At 42.9% G+C, this 25,990-nt stretch overlaps 2 protein-coding genes across 2 annotated transcripts in view; one reads left to right on the top strand and one right to left on the bottom strand.

Annotated features, from left to right (window-relative positions):
* UBA3 (ubiquitin like modifier activating enzyme 3) overlaps positions 1-1,979 on the bottom strand; it is a 29,236-nt gene extending 27,257 nt beyond the window's left edge. The window contains exon 1 of the mRNA XM_067043681.1: positions 1,536-1,979. The gene's annotated coding sequence lies outside the window, so the exon portion shown is untranslated. The remainder of the gene's footprint in view (positions 1-1,535) is intronic.
* ARL6IP5 (ADP ribosylation factor like GTPase 6 interacting protein 5) lies at positions 1,412-25,373 on the top strand. The gene is made up of 3 exons (XM_059077867.2): positions 1,412-2,321; positions 21,383-21,600; positions 23,784-25,373. Exons 1-3 carry the CDS (start codon positions 2,146-2,148, stop codon positions 23,954-23,956), a joined length of 567 nt encoding a protein of 188 aa, XP_058933850.1. The 5' UTR covers positions 1,412-2,145; the 3' UTR covers positions 23,957-25,373.
* The last annotated feature ends 617 nt before the right edge of the window (positions 25,374-25,990 follow it).

Below are 25,990 nucleotides of genomic sequence, written 5' to 3'. Positions count from 1 at the left end.
GTTCCTATTACACCCACTTTACACATGAAGAAACTGAGGCTGGAGGAGATTAATTTCTCCAAAGTCATTCACCAGCAACGAGGGAGCTAGGACTCTAATTTTGCTCTCTGACTTTAAACCTTCCTGGTTTTCCAGAATCAAGAAAATGTGAGAGCTCAGGAACATTTTCACATTTTAAACTTTATTTAAAAAGCGTCATCTAGTGGCCACAGACCACTGAGCGAGCAAAGCTTCATCTGTATTTATAGCCGCTCCCCATCGCTCACATTATCGTCTGAGCTCCGCCTCCTGTCAGCATTATGGTGAGTTGTATAATTATTTCATTACATATTACAATGTAATAATAATAGAAATAAAGTGCACAATAAATGTAATGTGCTTGAATCATCCCGAAACCATCCCCCCACTCCATCATGGAAAAATTGTCTTCCACAATACCAGTCCTTGGTGCCAAATGGGTTGGGGACTGCTGATCTAGGCTATATCTTAGCAACTGGATTCAATCACCAAACTTTCCAAACACCAGTGGCAGAAGTAATTTCTTAGAGTCACTGAAATTTTCTTAACTGTCTTCTGAATCATCAAGGGAAATCAAATTGTCTTCTAGACTTTGCATTACATATATTATATGGCTTTCCAATTTTTTTGAAAATTGGTAATCTGAGGAAAGTGAATTCAGTTTTTAAAAACAGTACCACTTGAAGGTTTAAAGACTTCGTTATCTTACATGCTAGCATCTTAGAAATCTGCCTACCACACAATTAACCAAAATACTTTATTCTCATGCATCTTGATAAAAGGAGGTTTACTTTATCAACCAGCCCCTTGACTGAAAAAAAGATGACTCTTCAGAACCCCTACAAGAAAATTTACAACTAATACATCTCTTGGCAGTTCTTTGGGCTGGATACAAAGCTATCACGTAGATATTAAGATACTGTGCTCCCTTAGAGATGTCCACAGATATTAGGATAAAACTAAGAAAGCAGGACTTCCCTGGTGGTGCAGTGGTTAAGAATCCACCTGCCATTGCAGGGGACACGGGTTCAATCCCTGGTCTGGGAGGATCCCACATGCCGCAGAGCAACTAAGCCCGTGCGCCACAACTGCTGAGCCCACGGGCCACAACTACTGAAGCCCGCGCGACTAGAACCCGTGCTCTGCAACGAGACGAGCCACCGCAATGAGAAGCCCGTGCACCGCATCGAATAGTAGCCCCAGCTTGCTGCAACTGGAGAAAGCTCGTGTGCAGCAACGAAGACGGAATGCAGCCAAAAAAAAAAAAGAAAAAGAAAGGAAGAAAAAAACTAAGAAAGCTTTTTCTGGAGTCGAATCCACGTTTCTGCCCAGAAAATACTGGGCGCAGAACAATTAGTTCACTGCAGATCATTGTTTAGTTTCAAACGTAAACAACATGCTCAGCTCAGGGCTGAAGTGACCAGAGTGCCCACTTCATCAGACCAGCACAGTAGTTGTATAATTTTGCCCCCACAGAACAGAGATAGAGAACAAAGAAGAAAAATGAAAGAACAAACCAGCCCTTCCGTTCTACACGTCCTTCTTTCCCATTTTGCCAGTCCGATTTCACTCATGGTGACTCATGGTGAAACAGAGAAACATGTGAATTGCATTCGGATGTGCAAAGGTTAGTAACTACTTAATTTTCAAAACCAGCTCATCCTCCAGAAACACTATAGTTGCCTTCCACTCCATTTCACTTAGATCGACTTCTGAACAGCTGCAAAAATTGTCCTTAAAGTCCAGAAGATATTCGTAGAGTAGACCCTCAAAAGGGATATTTTAAAGCAGGCTGTATTCGGACTGCCCGGGAAGGCATTGCCACTTCTCTTCAGACAGGGGATTTCCGCCGATTTCTTTCTGTCATTTCATCTCTGTTTTGCCCTCTGCTCCTTGCTCTGTTGAGGGCCCCCAGTTTTCCTGTAACCAACCACTTAGAACCAATCAAGAAGTAAAGAAGAGAAGAAACGCCCGCCCGCTCCCAATTTCCTTTGTTTCTCTGCCCGCCAACCGCAGAGCCGACCGAGCCAGAGCCGCTGTCATCTTTAACCCAGCTCTGCTGATCGGTTGCCGCCGCCGCCGCCGCCAGATTCCAGAAGCAAAGAACAAGAAGCTGGGAAGCGAGACATGGACGTGAATATCGCTCCGCTCCGTGCCTGGGACGATTTCTTCCCAGGCTCTGACCGCTTCGCCCGGCCGGACTTCAGGGACATTTCCAAATGGAACAACCGCGTGGTGAGCAACCTGCTCTATTATCAGACCAACTACCTGGTGGTGGCTGCCATGATGATTTCCGTTGTGGGGTAAGTGGGGTCCCCCTCCCGGGCACTGATCGGGGTCAGTACCGAGTGGGCTCTTGGTGCAAGATCCCGGGATGCGTAAACGCTCTCCAAGACCAGCTCCTGTCCTGATAACTGCAAGCGGCCAAACCAGTGGAAACTTGTTCGCAGGGCGAGGCCGCAGCAATCTGGGGGTCCTTTTTTTTTTTTTTCCGCGCCTTGGGCTGAAGAGTGATGGGGGGTCCTGGGGTGAGGAAACGTTGCCAACCTCAGGCAAGAAAAAAATGACTTCTTTCCCGTTGTGCCCCAATTACGCTTTTGCTGGGGGTGATATTTGTAGCGCCCCAGTCTCTTAAAAATAAGAAGAAAGAGGAAAGTGGTGTAACCTTATGCTGGGGCTGGCTGGGGCGGACGCCGCCCTGAAAGGCTTGGGGCGCCAGGGTGTGGATCCGGACTCTGCCTTCTGAGGTGTTAGTGTAGAAGGGGCATCAGAGAGGCGAATTTCTTTATAGGTTTCTCTGCCTAATGCCTGCCACACTGTACGGGAAAGCTGAGCTTGGGAGCAAAAGGGTGGGTGTAGCCGGGTGGCGCATCTCCCAGTGTGGGGTGAAGTCTGCCATGACTTTAGAAACGGTGTCCTTTTGCTCTTTTTTCTTCCAGGAGTTGCCAGGCATGGTCACTTTATCTTCACACCCGATCTTAAAATTGTGTCCTCTGTTATATGCGATTTCACACAACACCTGTTCTTCTAGAAACCACTTTTTCTTGTAGTTCACCCTTTAAGAAATGCTTCACTCGGGGCTTCCCTGGTGGCGCAGTGGTTGAGAATCCGCCTGCCAATGCAGGGGGACACGGGTTCGTGCCCCGGTCCGGGAGGATCCCACGTGCCGCGGAGCGACTGGGCCCGTGAGCCATGGCCGCTGAGCCTGCGCGTCCGCGGCGGGAGAGGCCACAACAGTGAGAGGGCCGCCTACAGCAAAAAAAAAAGAAAGAAAAGAAATGCTTCACTCACTTTTGCAAGATGGGGTGGTGATTTTCTAGATCTTGCTGATCCCATGCATCTTTAAAGAAAAAAGCACTCTCAGACTTTATAAAGAAACCCACTTGCCATCAAAGAAGTGTCTGGCATTTCTATTTGAAAGCAAACGCAGAGGGAAAAAGCAAGCTGGCCTGGGAGAAAGGAAAAATCTAAACTTGTAAGGTGTGGGAAAGGGCAAATAGGGTGGTTTCTGTAGTTGGTTTGCTGTTCTTTGGCATATTTATTGAGTCACTTCTCTGTGCCAAGCTTGGGCACACCAAGATCAATCACACATGAATCCTGACCAAAGGGCGCGTGACAGTTGCTGAGAAGATGTAGGACCAAATACCCAGCACAGGGGGGAGAGGGAGAGTTCTCAGTTTCTGGGTGTGGTTCAGAATATTTGCCCCCATGCAGAAGTGGACTCTCATTTGTGAAACTTGAATAGACAATTACACAGATCCTCATGATGTGTTGCTTAAGGAATTTCCATCTCAGAATGGCTTGGTGTGTGGACAGCATGGGCTCTGAACCGACTCTGAATTATAGGGCAGCCAAGTTAAAATTAGTTGGAGTCGAACAGGCCTGGAGCAGCTGCCTTTTGAACCTTCCCCTAGCTTTATGCTTAAGGCTTATTTCTCTGAACAATAAAGAAATTTCTTTAAAACAAAATCACTGGTAAATAGGATTGCCTCTGTTGTTTTGCTTTCTTTTTCTTTGTAAAGGCATCTTACCTGGTCATCTAGCTATGGGGTCTTTTTTTTTTTTTTTTGAGGTACACTCCCCCAAAGCTAGGTATAGGGCAAGATTTGACACAGACCAATCAAATATACAGAAAAAGAAACAAACAAAAAAACTTGCTTTTCAAAAAGATGTACTGCCCAGATCAGACACAAGCTCCCGCAGCCTTGCTACCTTGATGGAATTCATTTTTCACTATGAATGCCAGGGGTGGGGCCCCCTGACTAAATATAGCTCCTTCATTGTGGTGTCTTAGCCTACTAACTCAGGCAGTTTGGGGTGTTGGCCCTTCCTATTTCCCTTTTCAAATAGGAGATGGGGATTGGCAAATTTTTGAAAGTGAAAGTGAAAAGTAGCCATTTCTTTTTTTTAAAATGTCTTTATTAGAGTATAATTGCTTTACAATGCTGTGTTAGTTTCTGCTGTATAACAAAGTGAATCAGCTATATGTATACAGATATCCCCATATCCCCTCCCTCTTGCCTCTCCCTCCCACCCTCCCTATCCCACCCGCCGTTTCATTTTTTAATTAATCTTATCTTTAAAAACTTACAAAAGATACAGGCTAGTAAGTTGTTTTGAAAATTGTGTGCCAAGTGTGGGATTCCCTTTCCCCCGGTAAAACCTGGTGTGACATCTTCAACTGTTTCCTATACATCTACAAATGCACAGCCTGTAGTTCCTTCCAGATTGCACTTTTCTTCCTTTATAATTTAATAATAATAAAAGCTAACATTTATTGAGTGCTCTGTGTGCCAGGTACTTTGCTAAGTAATTTAGCAAATTCCCTCATACAACCCAATGAGATGAGATATTATTATTGCATTATTATTGTTGTTATTATTAGACCTGAGGCTCTGAAAGTTTAAGTGACCTGCTCAAAGTCACAACCCCAGACTCTTAACTACTATGCCATCTTCCTAATGAATCATGAGGTTTGGAACTGTAGTATCTTAAAGCTGGAAGAAACCAAATGTCTTCAGGGTCAGGGAGGCTTAGTTGATGCCACAACGTTTCTCATTCTAAAGAGAACTCTCCTCTTTTGGTGATGTCAGTAGATGGGAGGGTCAGAACAGTGCTGGAGGCTGTTTGACTGGATTCTCCACTGGCATCTGATGGTTTCTCATGATATCTTGGTAGAGTGTGTGTGAAAATGTGGCCTGGGTGTTTCCCGGGGAAAGGACTGTGTTGGAAGTGTCTTCTTCAATGGTGCCGTCCCCTGCTGGACAGAAGGGACCGCCAGGTCATTGTTGGAGGGCTCTAGCCTCAAGTCTGAAGACTTCTGAGTTGAAAACTGGCTTGGGTAAGGATAGAGAAAGGCTGCTCATGAAGACTGCCCTTCCAAAACACCCGGAAGGGCTGCCCAGACCAAGATGGAGATTAAGAGGGATTAGGATAGAGATAGATCTGTGCGTGAGGGCCTGATTAGGCAGGGCCTGCTGCTAATCCATGTTTAGAAGTTTGGTCTTCATCCTAAAAGCATGGTTTCCCAGGCATCTGACTTCCACTCAGGAGATCTATTCTGCCTCTTAGATTAAGTCTAAGTCTCTTAGCTAAGAGTCCTTACGGGGGACAGTTGCCATATCTTCTGGCTCTTCACAGAGTAGAAAGTAGTGGTTAAGAATTTCAGCACCAGAGCCTGGTTAAGTAAATTTTGAATCCCAGCCAGCAGTCACTAGCCATGTGACCTTGGGTAGGTCACTTGAACCACCCTTTGCCTCAGATTCCTCATCTGTAAAATGAGCCTAATGATAGTACCTGCGTTGTAGGGCTTTTCTGAGGATTAGCGGAGTTAATATAGGCAAGTTTCTTAGAACAGTGTCCGGCTCCTACTTTTTGCTTCGCGAAATTTATTTTGGAGTTTTCGTTATTATTTTTATCATTGTTGGTGTTATCATTGACTTAAGGAGAAACACAGAGAGCATCTGTATCTCAGCAGCTCCATCCACCCGAACACCAGTCCCCAACTTACTCATATACTCCTGCTTCTCCTACAGGATTTTGCCCCTCACTCCCCACACCTGTGCTCATATCTTGTCCGGTATTTACCCCACAGGCTTTTATTTGTCTCTTCACTTGTCTTCACTCTGCACTATCGAGTCCTTGAGGCCAGAGACTGTGGGTTTTTTTAATTAATTAATTAGTTACTCAGTCAATTTGACTGCACCAGCTCTTAGTTGCAGCACGTGGGATCTTTGTTGCGGTATGCGGACTTCTTAGTTGCGGCATGCATGCAGGATCTAGTTCCCTGACCAGGAATGGAACCCGGGCCCGCTGCATCGGGAGCACAGAGTCTTACCACTGGACCACCAGGGAGGTCCCTGTGGGTTTTGTTTGTGATTATTTTTTTCTTTTTCTTGTTTTTGTGGTTAGCATTATTTTTATTCCCTGTATCCCCAAGGCCTACAATACAGCAGATGTTTAGCTGGAGAATGCAAAGAATAAATAAATGAACATAAGGTTTCAACGTGATCACGGGGGCAACTTTTAACGTACTTAACGGAATGAATCATTTTGAAGCATACAGCAGCAACGTGCTCCTGGAGTGATTCTAGCTGGGTCACTGCTGACAGTGCTTACTACATATTGGTTAGGATTACTATGGTGTAAAAATTCAATTTTAAAAAGTTTAGAATTCAGACTCTTTGCTAATTCATATTGCCCTTGCAAATTTGGTGAAATACCCTTCTGTAGTGTTTCTCCCCCTGGGCGCTGCTGACATTGTGGGTCGTAGAATTCTTTGTTGTAGGGGACTGTCCTGTGTATTGTAGGATGTTTAGCACCACCTCTGCTCTCTACTATGTGAAGATTGATAAATCAGTTTTTACTTGTTTTATTAGTAAAACATAATTTGGAAAAAAAAAAAAGTGCCCTCCCCTTCAGTTGTGACAACCGAAAATGTCATTTATTGTTTGTAGATTTTTTTGATGATGGCCATTCTGACCCGTATGAGGTGATATCTCATTGTAGTCTTGATTTGCATTTCTCTAATGATTAGTGATGTTGAGCATCCTTTCACGTGTTTGTTGGCAATCTGTATATCTTCTTTGGAGAAATGTCTATTTACGTCTTCTGGCCATTTTTGGATTGGGTTGTTTGTTTTTTTGATATTGAGCTGCATGAGCTGCTTGTAAATTTTAGAGATTAATCCTTCGTCAGTCGCTTCATTTGCAAATATTTTCTCCCATTCTGAGGGTTGTCTTTTCCTCTTGTGTATGGTTTCCTTTGCTGTGCAAAAGCTTTTAAGTTTCATTAGGTCCCATTTGTTTATTTTTGTTTGTATTTCCATTTCTATTTTTGTTTGTATTTCCATTTCTCACAGCAAAAAGGATCTTGCTGTGATTTATGTAATAGAGTGTTCTGCCTATATTTTCCTCCAAGAGTTTCACAGTGGCGGGCCTTACATTTAGGTCTCTAATCCATTTTGAGTTTATTTTTGTGTATGGTGTTAGGGAGTGTTCTAATTTCATTCTTTTACATGTAACTGTCCAGTTTTCCCGGCACCACTTATTGAAGAGGCTGTCTTTTCTCCATTGTATATTCTTGCCTCTTTTATCAAAAATAAGGTGACCATATATGCGTGGGTTTATCTCTAGGCTTTCTATCCTGTTCCACTGATCTATATTTCTGCTTTTGTGCCAGTACCATACTGTCTTGATTCCTGTAGTCAGTATAGTCTGAAGTCTGGGAGCCTGATTCCTCCAGCTTTTCTTTCTCAAGATAGCTTTGGCTGTTTGGAGTCTTCTGTGTTTCCATACAAATTGTGAAATTTTTTGTTCTAATTCTGTGAAAAATGCCATTGGTAGTTTAATAGGGATTGCATTGAATCTGTAGATTGCTTTGGGTAGTAGAGTCATTTTCACAATGTTGATTCTTCCAATCCAAGAACATGGTAGATCTCTCCATCTGTTTGTATCATCTTTAATTCTGTTCATCAGTGTCTTATAGTTTTCTGCATACAGGTCTTTTGTCTCCTTGGGTAGGTTTATTCCTAGGTATTTTATTCTTTTTGCTGCAATGGTAAATGGGAGTGTTTCCTTGATTTCTCTTTCAGATTTTTCATCTTTAGTGTATAGGAATGCAAGAGATTTCTGTGCATTCATTTTGTATCCTGCTACTTTACCAAATTCATTGATTAGCTCCAGTAGTTTTCTGGTAGCATCTTTAGGAGTCTCTATGTATAGTATCATGTCATCTGCAAACAGTAACAGCTTTACTTCTTTTTTTTCCGGTTTGGATTCCTTTTATTTCTTTTTCTTCTGTGATTGATGCGGCTACAACTCCCAAAACTATGCTGAATAATACTGGTGAGAGTGGACAACCTTGGACCTCGTCTCTGGAGCTCCCATAGGTTTTGGGTCATCGTGTTTTCATTGTCATATGTTTCTAGATATTTTTGGATTTCCTCTTTGATTTCTTCAGTGATCTCTGGTTATTTAGTACTGTATTGTTTAGCTTCCATGTATTTGTATTTTTTACAGATTTTTTTCCTGTAATTGATATCTAGTCTCATAGCGCTGTGGTTGGAAAAGATACTTGATATGATTTCAATTTTCTTAAATTTACCAAGCCTTGATTTGTGACACAAGATATGATCTATCCTGGAGAATGTTCCATGAACACTTGAGAAGAAAGTGTATTCTGTTGTTTCTGGATGGAATGTCCTACAAATATCAATTAAGTCCATCTTGTTTAATGTATCACTTAAAGCTTGTGTTTCCTTATTTTTTTTCATTTTGGAGATCTGTCCGTTGATGAAAGTGGGATGTTAAAGTCCCCTACTATGATCGTGTTACTGTCGATTTCCCCTTTTTTTTTTTTTTTTTTGTGGTACACGGGCCTCTCACTGTTGTGGCCTCTCCTGTTGTGGAGCACAGGCTCCGGACGCGCAGGCTCAGTGGCCATGGCTCACGGGCCCAGCCGCTCTGTGGCACGTGGAATCTTCCCAGACCAGGGCACGAACCTGCGTCCCCTGCATCAGCAGGCGGACTCTCAACCACTGCACCACCAGGGAAGCCCCAATTTCCCCTTTTAAGGCTGTTAGCATTTGCCTTATATATTGAGGTGCTACTATGCTGGGTGCATAAATATTTACAATGGTTATATCTTCTTCTTGGATTGCTCCTGTGATCATTATGTAGTGTCCTTCTTTGTCTCTTGTAATAGCCTTTATTTTAAAGTCTATTTTGTCTGATATGAAAATTGCTACTCCAGCTTTCTTTTGATTTCCATTTGTGTGGAATATCTTTTTCCATCCCCTCACTTTCAGTCTGTATGTGTCCCTAGGTCTGAAGTGGGTCTCTTGTAGACAGCATATATACGGGTCTTGTTTTTGTATCCATTCAGCCAGTCTATGTCTTTTGATTGGAGCATTTAATCCATTTACATTTAAGGTAGTTATCGATATGTAAGTTCCCATTACCATTTTCTTATTTGATTTGGGTTTGTTATTGTAGGTCTTTTCCTTCTCTTGTGTTTCCTGCCTAGAGGAGTTCCTTTGGCATTTGTTGTAAAGCTGGTTTGGTGGTGCCGAATTCTCTTAGCTTTTGTTTGTCTATAAAGGTTTTAATTTCTCCATCAAATCTGAATGAGATCCTTGCTGGGTAGAGTAATCTTGGTTGTAGGTTTTTCCCTTTCATCACTTTAAATATGTCCTGCCACTCCCTTCTGGCTTGCAGAGTTTCAGCTGAAAGATCAGCTGTTAACCTTATGGGGATTTCCTTGTATGATATTTGTTGTTTTTCCCTTGCTGCTTTTAATATTTTTTCTTTGTATTTAATTTTTGATAGTTTGATTAATATGTGTCTTGGCATGTTTCTCCTTAGATTTATCCTGTATGGGACTCTCTGTGCTTCCTGGACTTGATTAACTATTTCCTTTCCCATATTAGGGAAGTTTTCAACTATAATCTCTTCAAATATTTTCTCAGTCCCTTTCTTTTTCTCTCCTTCTTCTGGGACCCCTATAATTTGAATGTTGGTGTGTTTAATATTGTCCCAGAGATCTTTGAGACTGTCCTCAATTCTTTTCATTCTTTATTTTTTATTCTGCTCTGCAGTAGTTATTTCCACTATTTTATCTCCCAGGTCACTTATCTGTTCTTCTGCCTCAGTTATTCTGCTATTGATCCCATCTAGAGTATTTTTAATTTGATTTATTGTGTTGTTCATCGTTGTTTGTTTGCTCTTTAGTTCTTCTAGGTCCTTGTTAAATGTTTCTTGTATTTTCTCCATTCTATTTCCAAGATTTTGGATCATCTTTCCTATCATTATTCTGAATTCTTTTTCAGGTAGACTGCCTATTTCCTCTTCATTTATTTGGTCTGGTGGGTTTTTACCTTGCTCCTTCATCTGCTGTGTGTTTCTCTATCTTCTCATTTTGCTTACCTTACTGTGTTTGGGGTCTCCTTTTCACAGGCTGCATGTTCGTAGTTCCTGTTATTTTTGGTGTCTGCCTCCACTGGGTAATGTTGGTTCAGGGAGTTGTGTAGGCTTCCTGGTGGAGGGCACTGGTGCCTGTATTCTGGTGGATGAGGCTGGATCTTGTCTTTCTGGTGGGCAGGACCGCGTCCAGTGGTGTGTTTTTGGGTGTCTCTGACCTTATTATGATTTTAGGCAGCCTCTCTGCTAATGGGTGGGGTTGTGTTTCTGTCTTGCTAGTTGTTTGGCATAGGGTGTCCAGCACTGTAGCTTGCTAGTCGGTGAGTGGAGCGGGGTCTTAATGTTGAGATGGAGATCTCTGGGAGAGCTTTCACTGTTTGCTATTATGTGGAGCCGGGAGGTCTCTGGTGGACCAGTGTCCTGAACTCGGCTCTCCTACCTCAGAGGCACAGGCCTGACACCCGGTCGGAGCACCAAGACCCTGTCAGCCCCATGGCTCAGGAGAAAAGGGAGGAAAAAAGAAAGAAAGAAAAAAATAAAATAAAAAAAATATTAAAAATTTTAAAAAATTAAAAAGTAATTTTAAAAAGAATAAAAAAGAAAGAAGAGAGCAACCAAACCAAAAAACAAATCCACCAATGATAACAAGCGCTAAAAATTATACAAAAAACAGAAACAAAAACGGAAAGACAGAACCCTAGGACAAATGGTAAAAACAAAGTTATACCGACAAAAATCACACAAAGAAGCATACATATACACATTCACAAAAAGAGAAAAAGGAAAAAAACAAATATCTATAAATTTTTTTTTAAAAAAAGAAAGAGAGCAACCAAATCAATAAACAAATCTACCAGTGATAATAAACTCTAAATACTAAACTAAGATAAACATAAAACCAGAAACAAATTAGATGCAGAAAGCTAGCCCCAAGTCTACAGTTGCTCCCAAAGTCCACTGCCTCACTTTTGGGATGATACATTGTTCAGGTATTCCAGAGATGCAGCGTACATCAAGTTGATTGTGGAGCTTTAATCCGCTGCTCCTGAGGCTGCTGGGAGAGATATCCCTTTCCCTTCTTTGTTTGCTCTGCTCCTGGCATTCGGCTTTGGCTCTGGCCCCGCCTGTGCGTGTAGGTCGCCTGAGGGCATCTGTTCCGTCCAGACAGGGCGGGGTTAAAGGAGCAACTGATTCGGGGGCTCTGGGTCACTCAGGCGGGGGCGGGGGGGGGGGGGGGGGGGGGCGCGGTGTACGGATGTGTGGTGAGCCTGCGGCGGCAGAGGCCAGCGTGACGTTGCACTAGCCTGAGGCATGCCGTGCGTTCTCCCGGGGGAAGTTGTCCCTGGATCACGAGACCCTGGCAGTGACAGGATGCACAGGCTCCCAGGAGGGGAGGTGTGGAGAGTGACCTGTGCTCGCACACAGGCTTCTTGGTGGCGGCAGCAGCGGCCTTAGCGTCTCAAGCCCGTCTCTGGAGTCCGCGCTGATAGCCCAGCTCGCGCCCGTCTCTGCAGCTCCTATAAGCGGAGCTCTGAATCCCCTCTCCTTGCGCACCCCAAAACAATGGTCTCTTGCCTTTTAGGCAGGTCCAGACTTTGTCCCGGACTCCCTCCCGGCTAGCTGTGGTGCACTAGCCCCTTCAGGCTGTGTTCACGCAGCCAACCCCAGTCCTCTCCCAGCTTCTCACGGAAACCCGGAGCCTCAGCTCCCAGCCCCCGCCCAGCCCAGCGGGTGAGCAGACAAGCCTCTCGGGCTGGCAAGTGCTGGTCGGCCCCGATACTCTGTGTGGGAATCTCTCTGCTTTGCCCTCTGCACCCCTGTTGCTGCGCTCTCCTCCACGGCTCCAAAGCTTCCCCCTCTGCCACCCCCCCCTCTCTGCCAGTGAAGGGGCTTCCTAGTGTGTGTTGAAACCTTTCCTCCTTCACAGCTCCCTCCCAGAGGCGCAGGTCCCATCCCTATTCTTTCATCTCTGTTTTTTCTTTTTTCTTTCGCCCTACCCAGGTACGTGGGGAGTTTCTTGCCTTTGGGGAGGTCTGAGGTCTTCTGCCAGCGTGCAGTAGGTGTTCTGTAGGAGTTGTTCCACATGTAGATGTATTTCTGATGTATTTGTGGGGAGGAAGGTGATCTCCACGTCTTACTCCTCCGCCATCTTGAAGGTCTCTCCTTAGCTAAAGTATTGATACTTCATTTCCATGTGGCCCATGGAGGTGTTACCACTGGGTGGAAACTAGAGTTACCACTTTTTGCTTTTAGTCACTTGAGATGGTAAGGAGTTTCTTCTATCTGAAAAGAGTATTACTGTAATCTTTTCAAAATGAGTGTGGTCTGGAGACTTCCCTGGTGGTCCAGTGGTTAAGAATCCATCTTGCAATGCGGGGGATGCCGGTTTGATCCCTGGTCAGGAGACTAAGATCCCACATGCCACGGGGCAACTAAGCCCACGTGCCACAACTACTGACCCCACATGCCACAAGGAAAGATGCTGCATGCAACAACTAAGACCTGACACAGCCAAAACATAAAAATAATTTTTTTCAAAAATGAGTGTGGTCCCATAATATGTTCTAGGCTGGTAGCCATCAGCATCTGGTTTTAAGAAATGGGCAGATTGTTTGCCCCTTTTACTGCAAAAAGGAAGAAAAACCAAGTTTCTATCTGGTAGAGGAAGAAAAGAATCAGAGAGCCCTCGGATAGATGGGAATGTATTAAAACCTTTGCAGATGAAATCAATTGCATAAACATGCTGAAACCTAGTGGAAATGTTTCTGAGATTCATCAGCCAATTCTACAATATTACTCTATTTGTGTTGTTTCATTTGTTCACTCCACAAAGAATATGAGGCACTTACCAATTTCTCAGGCACCGTGCTGGGAGATACAGCGGAGAATGAGACAGCTGTGGTTCCTGCCTTCACCATGTTTATAGAGGCACCAAGAGGATGCTGAACACGTAAGAAGTAATTTTTATACAAGTGCACAGAAACATACACATATATAAACACACGTCATTTTCAACCTGACTTACCTAATCTCCCCTATATGTTATGATGCCAGATCGGAAAACTCTCCGGTGTCAGAAATGGGGAGGCATTGAGTGTACGGACGGGGAAAGGATTATTAAATGGAACCATCCTCAGCTGCAGCGCAGATGGCTTCTACTCAGTTGGACATATATTTACTGAGCACCTGCTACTTGCCAGATACTGTTGATGCTCTGAGGATGCCAGCAGGAGTACAAGTCCACGCAGCCACCCCAAATCCTCCCAGAATTAATCTCTTCCTGCCCTTCCATGCACTTTTCTTTGCACTTGAGGCACTGCACATGGCATGCTGGCACATGTCGTTCTGGGGCAGGTCATGTGTTTCCTCTGAGTACAAAACTTTAAGAGGTCTGTCAACACTCAGTGAAATTTTAATCTCAGAATTCTTCCTCAAGTAAGAACTCTTTTGTTAAATCATCTTCTGACACTATGTATATAACCTTGTTCTTCTCAACATCTCCCCATACACGCTTTATTTTTAAAAATATTTCCTGGGGTTGGTAGTTTCTATCCCCTTTCCCTATATAAGGATTTACAGTGATTCTGGGTAAATGTTCAAGTATATAGGCAGATTTGGGGGTTCTTTTTTATCCCTTTCGAAGAGGGCAAAAGCTCTCAATCAACTTACTAGGGGCAGAGAGCTCTGTACAGGAAATGCAATTCTAAAAGATGAACTGGACCTGTACCAAATTGAGCAGCACCATTGGAGATTTTGTATTTTCCTTTTGGACAAATGAATCACTCAGCTTCAGATTACTTATAACATCCTCCCCTGGCTCTTGTCATGAGCTTGGCTTCTTGTTTCAGGGAACACTTCCGTGCCCATGATCTTAAGAAAAAAACCTGTAGGCTGCATCTCCGTCTGCAAACATTTACCATAAATAGATAGGATTTCTTGGCCTTTTCTCCCAGGAAGCATTCGCGAAATGGAGACACCTGGAAGACAGAAAGCCCATCTGAAGTGGAAACCGGGGCTTTGGCTCCTGCTTCTACTAATCTGCTTTGTATCCCATCAGTGAAGTCCTCGTCTGCAGGAAACAAAAAGGAATGCAGGAATTGGGGTTAGTGGGAGGCAAATAGACAGGAGCTGCTTTAGGAAGGGAGTTTATGTGTCACCAGGCTCATTAGCATTTGTCCAAACCCCTGTCCCCTCTCCACAGTGCTGTAAGAACTTGCCGTATGACACCCATTTAATCAACTCCACTGAAAGCATTCAGAAAGAACAGTTTGTAAACAAATGTCTTTCCACTTGAGTTCTAAAGCATTATTGTGAGATTAACTGTGGGTTCCTAATTGTTGAAGGCAGTGATCAGTGTACATGAGGGTTCATTATACCATTCTCTTTACCTTTAGAAATTTGCCATGAACAAAGTTTCAAAAGGATCTGTTGCAGTCTAATTAGTCTCTTGTATAGTGACTATCTGAAGCTCCATCGCTAGGGGAGGGTGAGACTCATGGCTTCTAACCCAGGTCCAAGCTGGTGTTTATTAAAAATAAAACCAGCAATGAGCTTGATAAATACAAAAGAAAACACGGAGGTTCATATGTCTTAGAATGGATACTTTTTCCATGCCACCTGCTGCCAAGACAGTGGATCATTTGGATGTGTTTAGTTTGATGGGACCAATGCACACCGTGTGAGAAGTATTCAGTACACAGCGGGTATGCAAGAAATACTACGAGCTGAGCTGATTCAGTTGGTTAGGAAAAATCTCAAGGTTAGTTTACTTTAACTTTCTGTGACAAAAGAGTCTGATTCCTGCCCCACCTTAACTGCCTGTGATCATTAGGCCCAGGAGACACTGATCACTGTTTCCTCAAAACTGATTTGTACATGTACATTTATCCTTTATAGTCAGAGATAGTTCTTGCCAGGAAGGAAGCCGTGTTGGGAAACCAAAATAACCACAGAAGAGGTTGGGATTATCTGAGGAATCCAAGAGCAAGAGGGCCCATATAGACAGGCCTGCCGGTGGATGAATCTCTCTCTGCCCCACCCACTCTCCCTCCTGGCCCCCAGCCAGCACTAGCCACAGAACTTACAAAGATTCCTCCTTCCAGGGAGCCCAAGGGCCCTCTGAGTTCATCTGATTATCTCCTATGTTTGCATAGGAGTTTTTCCTACTTTCAGTTTTTGTTTTGTTCCTTTCATCCCAACTCTGTGAAGCTACAAAGACGGGGACCACTTCTACAGTGATACTTAGTGTACAGTGAGAATAAGCGCGATCTGTCCGAGATAAATCTCTTGTCACTTAATTCGTGGCCATAGAAATTTGCTGAGCTTACTTTAAATGACATGAAAATGTGCTAGATTCTTACTTCCCCTTTTTCTTTCTTTCACCAAATATGTACCGAACTCCTGCTCTGTGCCAGCCACGGTGCCAAGTGCTGGGGAGAAAATGTCACGGTCCCTGCCCTCATAGCGCTTAGTCTCTAGTGGGAGACAGAGACATTCATCCAATATTCATTCAAATAAATATCAAACTGCCACTGGGTTCAGAGCTATGAAGAAGAGGCAGACGGTGCCAGGACGTGGTCAGAGAGACTGAGAAAAAGCTGATTAAGCTGAGATTCGAAGGAAATAGGAGTGAATCAGGCAGCAAGAACGGCTTGTGCTCCGGCCTGTGATGGCCAGGGGCAGGGTACGTTCTAGAGACAGATAGGAATGCCAGCAGATGGCGTGCAGAATCAGGAGGCGGTGGTATGAGAAAGCTGACAGGCAAGAGATGCTGTACCCCTTAGCCATCCCTCATACTGATGATTGAAATTGTCCCTTCGTCCTGGGAGATGCAGCTTAAGCCAAACTGCAGGCTTGGCGGGGGACGTGTGACCTGAATTTCCAGCCCCATTTACGCCCTCAGCTCAGCCCCACTGTCCCAGGTACAAACTACATACCCAGGCTGCAGAGGCAGGCAGGGGCCAGACCCTGAGGGGCCTTGTAGAATGTGGAAAGAATCCTGTTTTTATCCTAAGAGTGATGAGAAGCGAGAAAATGGATGGGTGGATTCATATTGGCAGTGACCCCTCTGGTTGTTTGGGAACCTCAGAAAAGCATCACCAATTTAGAGAAGTGCACTGTGAGTAAACTGTTCCCCCCTTTCTTGGTGAGTCAGGCTTCCTGAGGAGCCAAACTGCCAAAATAGCTTTTCTGGGTTAGAAAATTGGAACCCAGTGCAAAGCTGCTTCTGCTGCTCAGAAGATATTTCAGCACCTCTTCGGCTCTTGTTGGCATCACACAGCATGGCAGGCGTTACCAAATGTGCACTTGAGTCGATTTGAAGATCTCTGTTTGGGTAAATTTTTATCACCAGCACTGCAATTGGTGGCCTTGGGACAAATTTATTAACTTATCTATTCCTTACCTTGCTTCACTGTAGAATGAGGTGTGTTTTCAAGATCCATCCTAGCTCTAAAATTCTGCGGTTGGCCAAGATTTGATTTTATTTTTTCGCAACTTGTGCTGAAACTGTAGCCATTGCTCGCTGAGTCATGTTGGCAAGTTTAGGACCTGTGTCCACAGTCTTCCTCTAGAGAGAACTGAGAATACTGAGGGATTTCCCAGAATGATCCTTAGTTGCTTACCCCAACTGGAAGGATAGGGTTCTAAAATGGTTGAGGGGGGGAATCTCTGGAGCTGGTTAACAACACAGAATGGATTATATTAGGAATTGCTGTCACAGTTACATCAACTGGCACTGTTTGTCTCCCCCTGGATCCCTTTGACTATGTTTCTTCACTGCCCAGGGCCTCAGTTTATGCATCTGTTTAATGGGACTCTTTGATGAGTCTACTACAGGATTCTGTGATGGGATTCTAAACCTTTATACAACTGTCAGTGATTCCACCAGAATTTTTAACTATTACATTTATCTATCAACTTTTTAATCGGATAGGGTACATATGTATGTAGGTATATATTTTTAACACAATAGAAAAACATATTGGTTTTGATTTGTAAAACTAGGTCCTATTATCAACAGATAGAAAATCACAATCTTGCTCAGGCTCTTTTCTCTCCCTCTCTCCTTTCATTCCCTCTATCCTTCCTTCCTTCCTCCCTCTCCCTCATTCACAGACTACCAAAAAATGAAATGGCACCCATGGAGCCCAACGGCAACTGTCCACATGAAAGCTGGGGCAGCACATTTATGGAAGGTTTGTCCTAAAGGTCCTTGGGCTTCATTGTGACTGACGTCACTAAGAACCCAGCTGTTGAGTACAACAGCTTTACTCATGTCAGTCGAAACCTGGATCCCAAACTCCTGCACTCACTGGAAAATGAAATTAATCTCTGGAGGGTGGTCTGTTTTGTTTTGCTCCAAGTAGAGGAAGGTGCCAGGACAGTGGGAAGAGTGTGCATTTTACCCTTTTTTAGAATGGAATTTCCCTTAAGCAGAGTAAGGAAGAAAATAATTTCTGCTCCAAGTAACGTCGTTCACTTTTTCCAGCTTGGAACTTTGGTTTAATTACAGATCATGGTTGGGCATGTGGTAAGCTAAAACCACTTCTGTAGGACTCTGTTCTTTTCCCTTGAACATAGCAACAGGAACAGGTGAAAAGCAAATCTGGAAGTGCTTGAGTCAGGCCTGGATTTTTCATTGTTCTTTGTCCTGGGCTTTATTTAGACATTCAGCCTAGGTATCTACCTCACTCGTCCCGAGAAAAACAGAAACAGCTTGGCATGCATTTTATTATTTGCTACACCTCGTGAATTATTATTTTAACAGATATTCTAGGAAGAACTGAGCCGGAGACCTTTGACACTTTGCCACCAGCCGGCCATCTCCTATTTGCAGCTTATACAAAGGAGTTTCCTAAACTTGAACCCTCTGCTCTGCTTCTTTGAGTTAATGTTGATTTTGTCAACATCAAGGCTATGTAAAAGGGTTTGTCTCTTTCAGGCACCTATCCCCATTTCTTTTATTTTTAAATATCAATTTTTTTAATTTTCAAGTAATACATGGCTATTGAAAAAATATGAAAATAGAAATAAGCAAATGGGAATATATTACCCATGATCCTATTACCCAGTATAACTACTGGAGTCTTTTGGTATCATTTCTCTCAGAATCTTTTTGGTGCTAGAAATGAAATTTATTAATCTGTGAGAGTGTCTGAGCCTCTCTACCCAGTCTCCCTACCACTTGCTAAAGAGGATTTTGTTTTGGCCTTGTCCAAGTCTTCCCTTCCCCAGACCTATAAGGAAATTTTTGTCTTTCCCAAACCAATTCCAGGGTCAAAGCTGGAGACAGGGTATAAGCCCGATAAAACTATGAAAAACAAAAGAAAAAAGAACAAAGAGACCAAGAGACCTAAATAATAAAAAACTGAGGGAGGAGGACAGATAGACTAGTATGTGTGCTGGATGGTGGGAAAGCTTGTGGGTCGGGGGGTGGATTGGTTACAAGAGGATCTAGAGAATGGGCAGGAAACCAAGGTTTGGATGGGAGAAGGAAGAGCTTGGCTGTGCGTATGAATTGAAATTGCATTAATGTTATTGGAGAGATGAGGCAAGGTAAGATTGGACTGTTGTAGTTGGCCTGTCCCAAGCCGGCGTTGTGGGGCTGAAGAGCAGTTATTTTATATCTTTCCTTTTTTTTTTTGATTAACCATCCCATGGTCTTTTTTCTTTTTTTTAAAGATCAGGTTTTATTTTTTATTTTATCTTTTTTTAAAAATTTATTTTTATTGGCTGTGTTGGGTCTTAGCTGCGGCACACAGAATCTTTTCGTTGCAGCGTGCGGGCTTCTCTCTAGTTGTGGCGGGCAGGCTCCAGAGAGCATGGGCTCTGTAGCTTGCAGCATGCAGGCTCTCTTGTTGAGGAGCACGGGCTCAGTAGTTACGGTACAAGGGCTTAGTTGCCCCACCACATGTGGGATCTTAGTTGCCTGACCAGGGCTCGAACCCGTGTCCCCTGCATTGCAAGATGGATTCTTAACCACTGGACCACCAGGGAGGTCCCCTTTTACATCTTTATATTTCATTTTTTATATGTTCGTTTTATTTCTGATTACAAAATAATTTACCAATTGCAAAAATTTCTACTTCTGAGTTACATAACATAGGTGCTAAATCCACCTACCAGAGAGAATTGTTGCTTTTACCCAATCAATATATTATTGTCCTCCCACATTATTAAGTATACTTCGACTTTTTGAAAACAGTTGTATATGCCACCATTTAGTAAATTGTTGGCCACATAGGTTGTCTCTAAAGGTTATAAATCATAAATACCACTTGTGTGAATACTGTCACAATTCAGTCTTTTCATTTTTATTCACTTCCTTAGACTATTCTAAAAAGGAGATTGTTGCCTTGAAGAGTATAAGTATTTGCAAGAGTTCTGAATGAAATAAGCCACTTATTATTGCAGGGGTTAATTTTAAATGACGTGCTACTACTTTTACCACTGTTTAACTCCATGCATTCTTGGTAGAAATTTTTTACTTTTTCAAAGGAGTTTGACATAATTTATGTCCCTGGTTTCACCCATTAAGATATGCAATACTTTCCCCCCTATTTGAAACTATTTAAAATAGCTTTTGTGTTTCAGGAGGCAGAATCAGAGCTAAAATTTAAAGGCATTTTTTTAAAAAGAATCTTAATTGTCCTAAATATGCATCCCAATATGAATATGACTCCTTCATCTGTTCTATTTCAGAGAAAGTAAGCTCTGGGCATCACCCTTCATTTTCCTGTCTTCCAAATCAGTGATGTTAATATTCAGAGCATGATGATAACACACTGACCCTCCTTGTCCTTCACAAGCAAAATGCTCATTAGCCTCTTAGAAGGGTAAAAAGTTAGTAATTCATCATACTTGAGGACCACAAGTGTCTTGTTGAGGATTTTGTACACACAGTGGGGTGGGAGGGTTGGGCTGAGTGGGGCTACAACGCCCAGTCATTCTCACTTATGAAATACTTGATCTAAATTTCCTCTTTATGATGTGTTTCCCGCATTACCAACAGTAGAGTAACCTTTGCTTCATGTAACAATGAAACTGGAGGTTCTGTGCTTGGAAATCTCAGTTGATAACCCATCTCCTAATGATATTCCGGGCGGTTTAAAGAATTATAATGGCCTCTCTATGCCAGGAGTCATAAACCCAAATGCCTCCACGGGCCAGGCAGCTTAGGTAAGAGAGCAGTGCAGGGCAGCTGTTAGAAAAACAATATTAGTGGCAGCTCACTGAGGGCCTCTGTGTCAGAGATGCCATAGATATTGGGGGGGGCGGGGGAGGGCTGAGGCTAAATGGAGAGCATTTATTCTATCTAAATGAGAAGGCACTCCAGCCAGTGGCTGACGTGGGAAACTGGGCCCAGTTTTGTGAGATTTTCTTGTTTCCAGGAGAAGCAAGAAATCCCAAGATTTATGGATGTTTAAAAAAAAAACAAACAAAAAAAAACCACATTGGGATTCAAGGAAAAGTTTTAAAAATTATTGCACAGTCCAAACACAGGTGTGACTACAGACCGGATCGGGCTCATGGAGCCCACTGTGTGACCTGTGCTCTACATTCATCTAGCATGGCAGCTTCTAGAAGGATTTAAATAAGCCCTTGGAGCTCAGAAAATACAATCAACGTGTACTAGAGCCCAGGATGTAGAAAAGCTAAAGACAGCCCATCCAAAAGAGGGCCTCTAGTCTTTTAAAATGCTGGGCCTCTATTGAGACGGGCTATTTGGTGGGAGTCACACTGCCTCGGTGGGAATCTTGGCTCCACCATTTTCTAACCTCTGTGCCTAAGTTTCTTCCTTTGAGAAGTAACTCGATAGCATCTAGCTCATCAAGATATGATTAAAGGAGACGACTTATATAGAAGGCTAAGTAAGTACTTTGTTGTTACTCCCCTTCCTCATCTTCTTCCTCCTGACCTGGGCTCCCTCTGTTTTCATATCCCAGGTTCCTGAGCCCCTTCAACATGATTCTCGGAGGCATCGTGGTGGTGCTGGTGTTCACGGGCTTTGTGTGGGCCGCCCACAATAAAGAAATCCTCCGCCGGATGAAGAAGCAGTACCCCACAACGTTTGTCATGGTGGTCATGCTAGCCAGCTACTTCCTCATATCCATGTTTGGGGGAGTCATGGTCTTCGTGTTTGGCATCACTTTTCCTTTGCTGTGTAAGTGAACCTGGGTCTTCCTTTCCTTCTATCACAAAGAAACGTAGGCGCGATCGCTCAGTGGAAATAGCCTAACCTGTTTCTGAGGTGTGTTGGCAGGTCTGCAAAATTATCAGAATTTTCTGAAACAGCAGATCAAGGCCTAATAGTCCATTACTTGCACAGATACAGTAAACAAAATGAATACGGATCGCAAGTCATACAGCAGGAAAGTGGTATAGCCTGCACTGGAATCCAGATTTGTCTGATATCAGAATCTGTTCTCAGTCGTTCAGGGCCAGGCATCCTGTGGTGACAGAGAAATGAATGTTTACTCTCTACTTACTCAGAAGATCATAATTCGTGTTGAAAGTTTTGTAAGTTGGCCCAGAATATAGATACCAGGTACTCCAATTCTGGTCTCTCCAGGTAAAGAGAAATAGACATTTTCTAAAGTCTATATGCATTGTTTACCGAGATTCCCAAGCACTTGAAGCCTGAAATAGAGAACAGATAAAATTCCAGTCTCATCAATAGAAATCTGGTTAAAATTATAGTGTATTAAGTGACAGAAATATCCCTTTAACTTTTAGTAGCATTTCACGTGTGCCGCTATGCCATTAAATAAAATCAGTTCCTTGTTTAGGGTTTGTGAGATTAAGCCCAGAATATTTATATGTGAATCTCATACCTTATTGGATAAAATAATTGGATCAGTAAATTCAGACTTTTTGAAATACTCTTCAGGTTCTCTTTATGTGCTACAGGCTTAGTATTTCAGTGATTGTTTAAATGCACAGCTTGTAAAACACAAGCCAGGGTAATGAAATGTATCAGAAGTCAAGAGTCAAGGGTCCCGGTTTCTATTCCTAGACCTGCTGGAAACCAGCCATGTGATCTAGACCAGTTATCCTCTATGGGCGGTAGTTCACTCATCTATAACAGAAGGAAATTAGACAATATCAGTGATTTCCAAACTCTGATGATTTTGAGAATCATCCAGGATGATTTTTAAAAATATAAATTTGCCAGCTACATCCCTTGGAGATTTTGATTCTTTGGGTCCACAGTGGTGCCCAAAGAACCTGTATTTTTAGAAAGCTTCTCAAGTGTTTCTAATGGCCACTCTAGATTAGGAGCCTCCAGAGAGAACACACATCAGTGTGTCTCAAAATGAAGGTCCAAAATCGCCTACGTCAGAAGCATCCACAATGATTGCTGAAATGTTACATTCTGGCATCCTACCTCAGTCTTAACAGTCTGAATTTTAGGTGATGAAGACTGGGAATTTGCCTACTGAACCGTCTCTCCAGGTGATTTGTATGTACACAGAAGTTTGAAAACTGCTGGGGCAGATCACCCAGTGTGTCTGTTTAAAATACAGACTCCCGTGGGCCTTCCCTGGTGGTTGAGAGCCCGCCTGCCGATGCAGGGGACACGGGTTCGTGCCCCGGTCCGGGAGGATCCCACATGCCGCGGAGCGGCTGGGCCCGTGAACCGTGGCCGCTGAGCCTGCGCGTCCGGAGCCTGTGCTCCCCAACAGGAGAGGCCACGACAGTGAGAGGTCCGCGTACCGCAAAAAAACAAACAAACAAAAAAACAAAATAAAATACAGACTCCCAGGACCATCCCTTTAACATTCTGGTTCAGAAGGTTCAGGAGCGAGGCCAGAGAACCTTTATAAACAAACTCAGGTAATTCTTAATATTCAGGCAAATCTGGGGAACACCAGGTTACATAAGGCCCATAAAACCCTTAGCTTTTTATCTAGACATCTATATCCAACACTATGGAAAACTGCCCCATAGGAGACATTTTCTGAGAGGACTTCACCTGCATGCCTCCTGCAGGGACAAAATACAGGTAATCCCTGAACTGAGCCTGAGCTCTTTTCTCGAAAGCTTAGTGTTCAGTTGCTTGGATTCACTTTGCATTTCAGCGCATTTAAGTAGCATCTGAAAGGTAATGATATCAACGTGTGAAGGGAGGAGAGTGGCAGCCAGATTATGGTCCTTCCTGCTGAGCACAGCATTTTCCGGCACACACAAAGAATACTTTATATAAAGTCCAAGGATCCATGTGGGGACTTGGATCAATGAGAGAACCACACTGGACTGTAGCTAACAGAGAAAATTTTTGCTACAAGTGTGAAGGGAAACAGAGAACCGTTGCTTTGATGCTAACCACGTTTCACTTCCCTGCAGTGACGTTTATCCACGCGTCGCTGAGACTCCGGAACCTCAAGAACAAACTGGAGAATAAAATGGAGGGAGTCGGTCTGAAGAGGACGCCCATGGGCATTGTCCTGGATGCCCTAGAACAGCAGGAAGAAAATATCAGCAAGTTCACTGACTATATCAGTAAAGTGAAGGAGTAAATAGAGCTGACCTGCTGATAGGGTTGCAGCAGAAATCGAGTTGCAGTTTGTCCTTGTCCAGACCTACTTTCCGTTTGTGTTTTTGAAATACGAGGTGCACAAACCATCCAGCTATCCATGGCAGCACGCACGGAGAGGCCACCCTGTTCTCATCTCTGCTGTTACAGAGAAAAGGCCTCAAACTGAAAGAAACCACCCTCCTGTTGTGTCTGAAGTTTCAAGTGTGTTTATGAAACTGATAGGAAATGGGTTGCGCTCATTTCTTAAGGGGAATAAAAGAAAAGAATTATGGATTGTACTGCAACAATATGGTTATCTTGTAGGAAAAAAGTAATTGTAAAGGATCAAGGCAATATGAGTAAAGGAAAAGACTACTAAAGGAGATGATATCATGCATTAGCCTGTTTTAATTCCCCTCAGCATCCTGCAAAAATATTCCTTCCTTAGGATTATAATATGTGGCTATAGTTTTTATTCTTTAAAATCAAAGATGATCTCGATCACTTTGCCTCCTGTTTGATGTGCAGTGGATAAACCAGTTGTTTCTATTTTGTTTATAAATATAAAGCTAGCTGTTTAGGAGAATATTTTGTCAACCTTTTGTAAATTTTTGAAGTGCTAGTAATATGTTCTCACTAGAAGGCATTTGTTGCAAACTAAGTATCTTCTTTCAGGAGGTTACAGCTCTGTAACCTGTATTATTCTGGACAGTCTTGTTAAAAAACAAACAAAAAAATCAGAATAAAACTTGAGTTTCTATTGCACAGTTTTTGTTGTTATCATGACAAAAAGGTGTCCAAGATAATGTTTCCCTTTTTTCTTCACTGTTTAGTTTTTAACTGGAACATTTAGAAAGAAGGAAATGAATGTGCATTTTACTAATTCCTTAGGGGCAGAAAGAGGACAATAACAGCTGATCTTTTGAAATCTGAAAAGCATCTTTAGATAACCAAGCAAAAAGACTTTCAAAAATGGCACTGATCATCAGCTTCTGCAGTTCATAAAAATATTAGATAGCGCTTGGTACAATTATATGTTTTTATAGCTAGACATTAGAATTAAGGTAGCATGAGTTTATATTTTCTATTACTTACTTCCTTTCACTTCCCATGTATTTAGAAATAGATGATACAACATGTTTTCCTTGCCAATTGAGTGATTTCATAGATGAATAGAAAATATTTAGCTTTCCCTAGCATGGAATTAGGAAGACGTCTGGAGCAGTACTTATTGAACAGACCCTGTATGTCCTAGAATAAGAAGCAATGCATATGCCGCTCCTGCTTTTTTCTTGCATTTTAATTTCTTAGCCGGCCTGCAGCCTTTCTCTCTAGCAAAGCGATATCACCATGACGTCACATACATGGCCTAGAATTTGTACCCATAGCCAAATATGAATAAAATTTATCAAAGATTTTTTTTTTGGGGGGGTGAGACTTTATTTACTGTACATCTGTGTTAAATGTCTGAGAAACTCAGTGACAGCCCTATAAACATGCAAATATTCTCTCTGCAGCAAAAAACAACTTGTGTTTCAAATACTGTTAATAAAACTTTAATACTTTATTAATTTCCAGCCAGAATAAAACCGAATACTAATGGAATCCTGTTTTAAACCTGGCATGGGCTTACACATATTTTAGACCCATTTTCCACATGGTGAAATCTGTAGACTAAATGCAGTAAATTTGGAGAAAGTGATGACGTGAATGAAAAACATATACTCATTACAATTACTAATGGTTGGTGGTCAGAATATAATAGCAAACTCTAGCATGGAAATGCTATAAATTATTTCACTTTAAGAACAAGTTAAGGGCTTCCCTGGTGGCGCAGTGGTTGAGAGTCCGCCTGCCGATGCGGGGGATACGGGTTCGTGCCCCGGTCCGGGAAGATCCCATATGCCGCGGAGCGGCTGGGCCCGTGAGCCATGGCCGCTGAGCCTGTGCGTCCGGAGCCTGCGCTCCGCAACGGGAGAGACCACAGCAGTGAGAGGCCCGCGTACCACAAAAAAAAAAAAAAAAAAAAAAAAAA

This window comes from Kogia breviceps, chromosome 10 (assembly GCF_026419965.1).
Source record: "Kogia breviceps isolate mKogBre1 chromosome 10, mKogBre1 haplotype 1, whole genome shotgun sequence".
Classification (NCBI taxonomy): domain Eukaryota; kingdom Metazoa; phylum Chordata; class Mammalia; order Artiodactyla; family Physeteridae; genus Kogia; species Kogia breviceps.
The sequence above is the reverse complement of the archived record's forward strand: the minus strand, read 5'-3'. Positions and strand labels throughout refer to the sequence as shown.

Coding starts and splice junctions, on each gene's coding strand:
- ARL6IP5 (XM_059077867.2), top strand. CDS start 2,146: ATGGACGTGAATATCGCTCCGCTCCGTGCCTGGGACGATTTCTTCCCA. Junction 2,322..21,382: donor ATGATGATTTCCGTTGTGGG/GTAAGTGGGGTC, acceptor TTCATATCCCAG/GTTCCTGAGCCCCTTCAACA. Junction 21,601..23,783: donor CATCACTTTTCCTTTGCTGT/GTAAGTGAACCT, acceptor ACTTCCCTGCAG/TGACGTTTATCCACGCGTCG.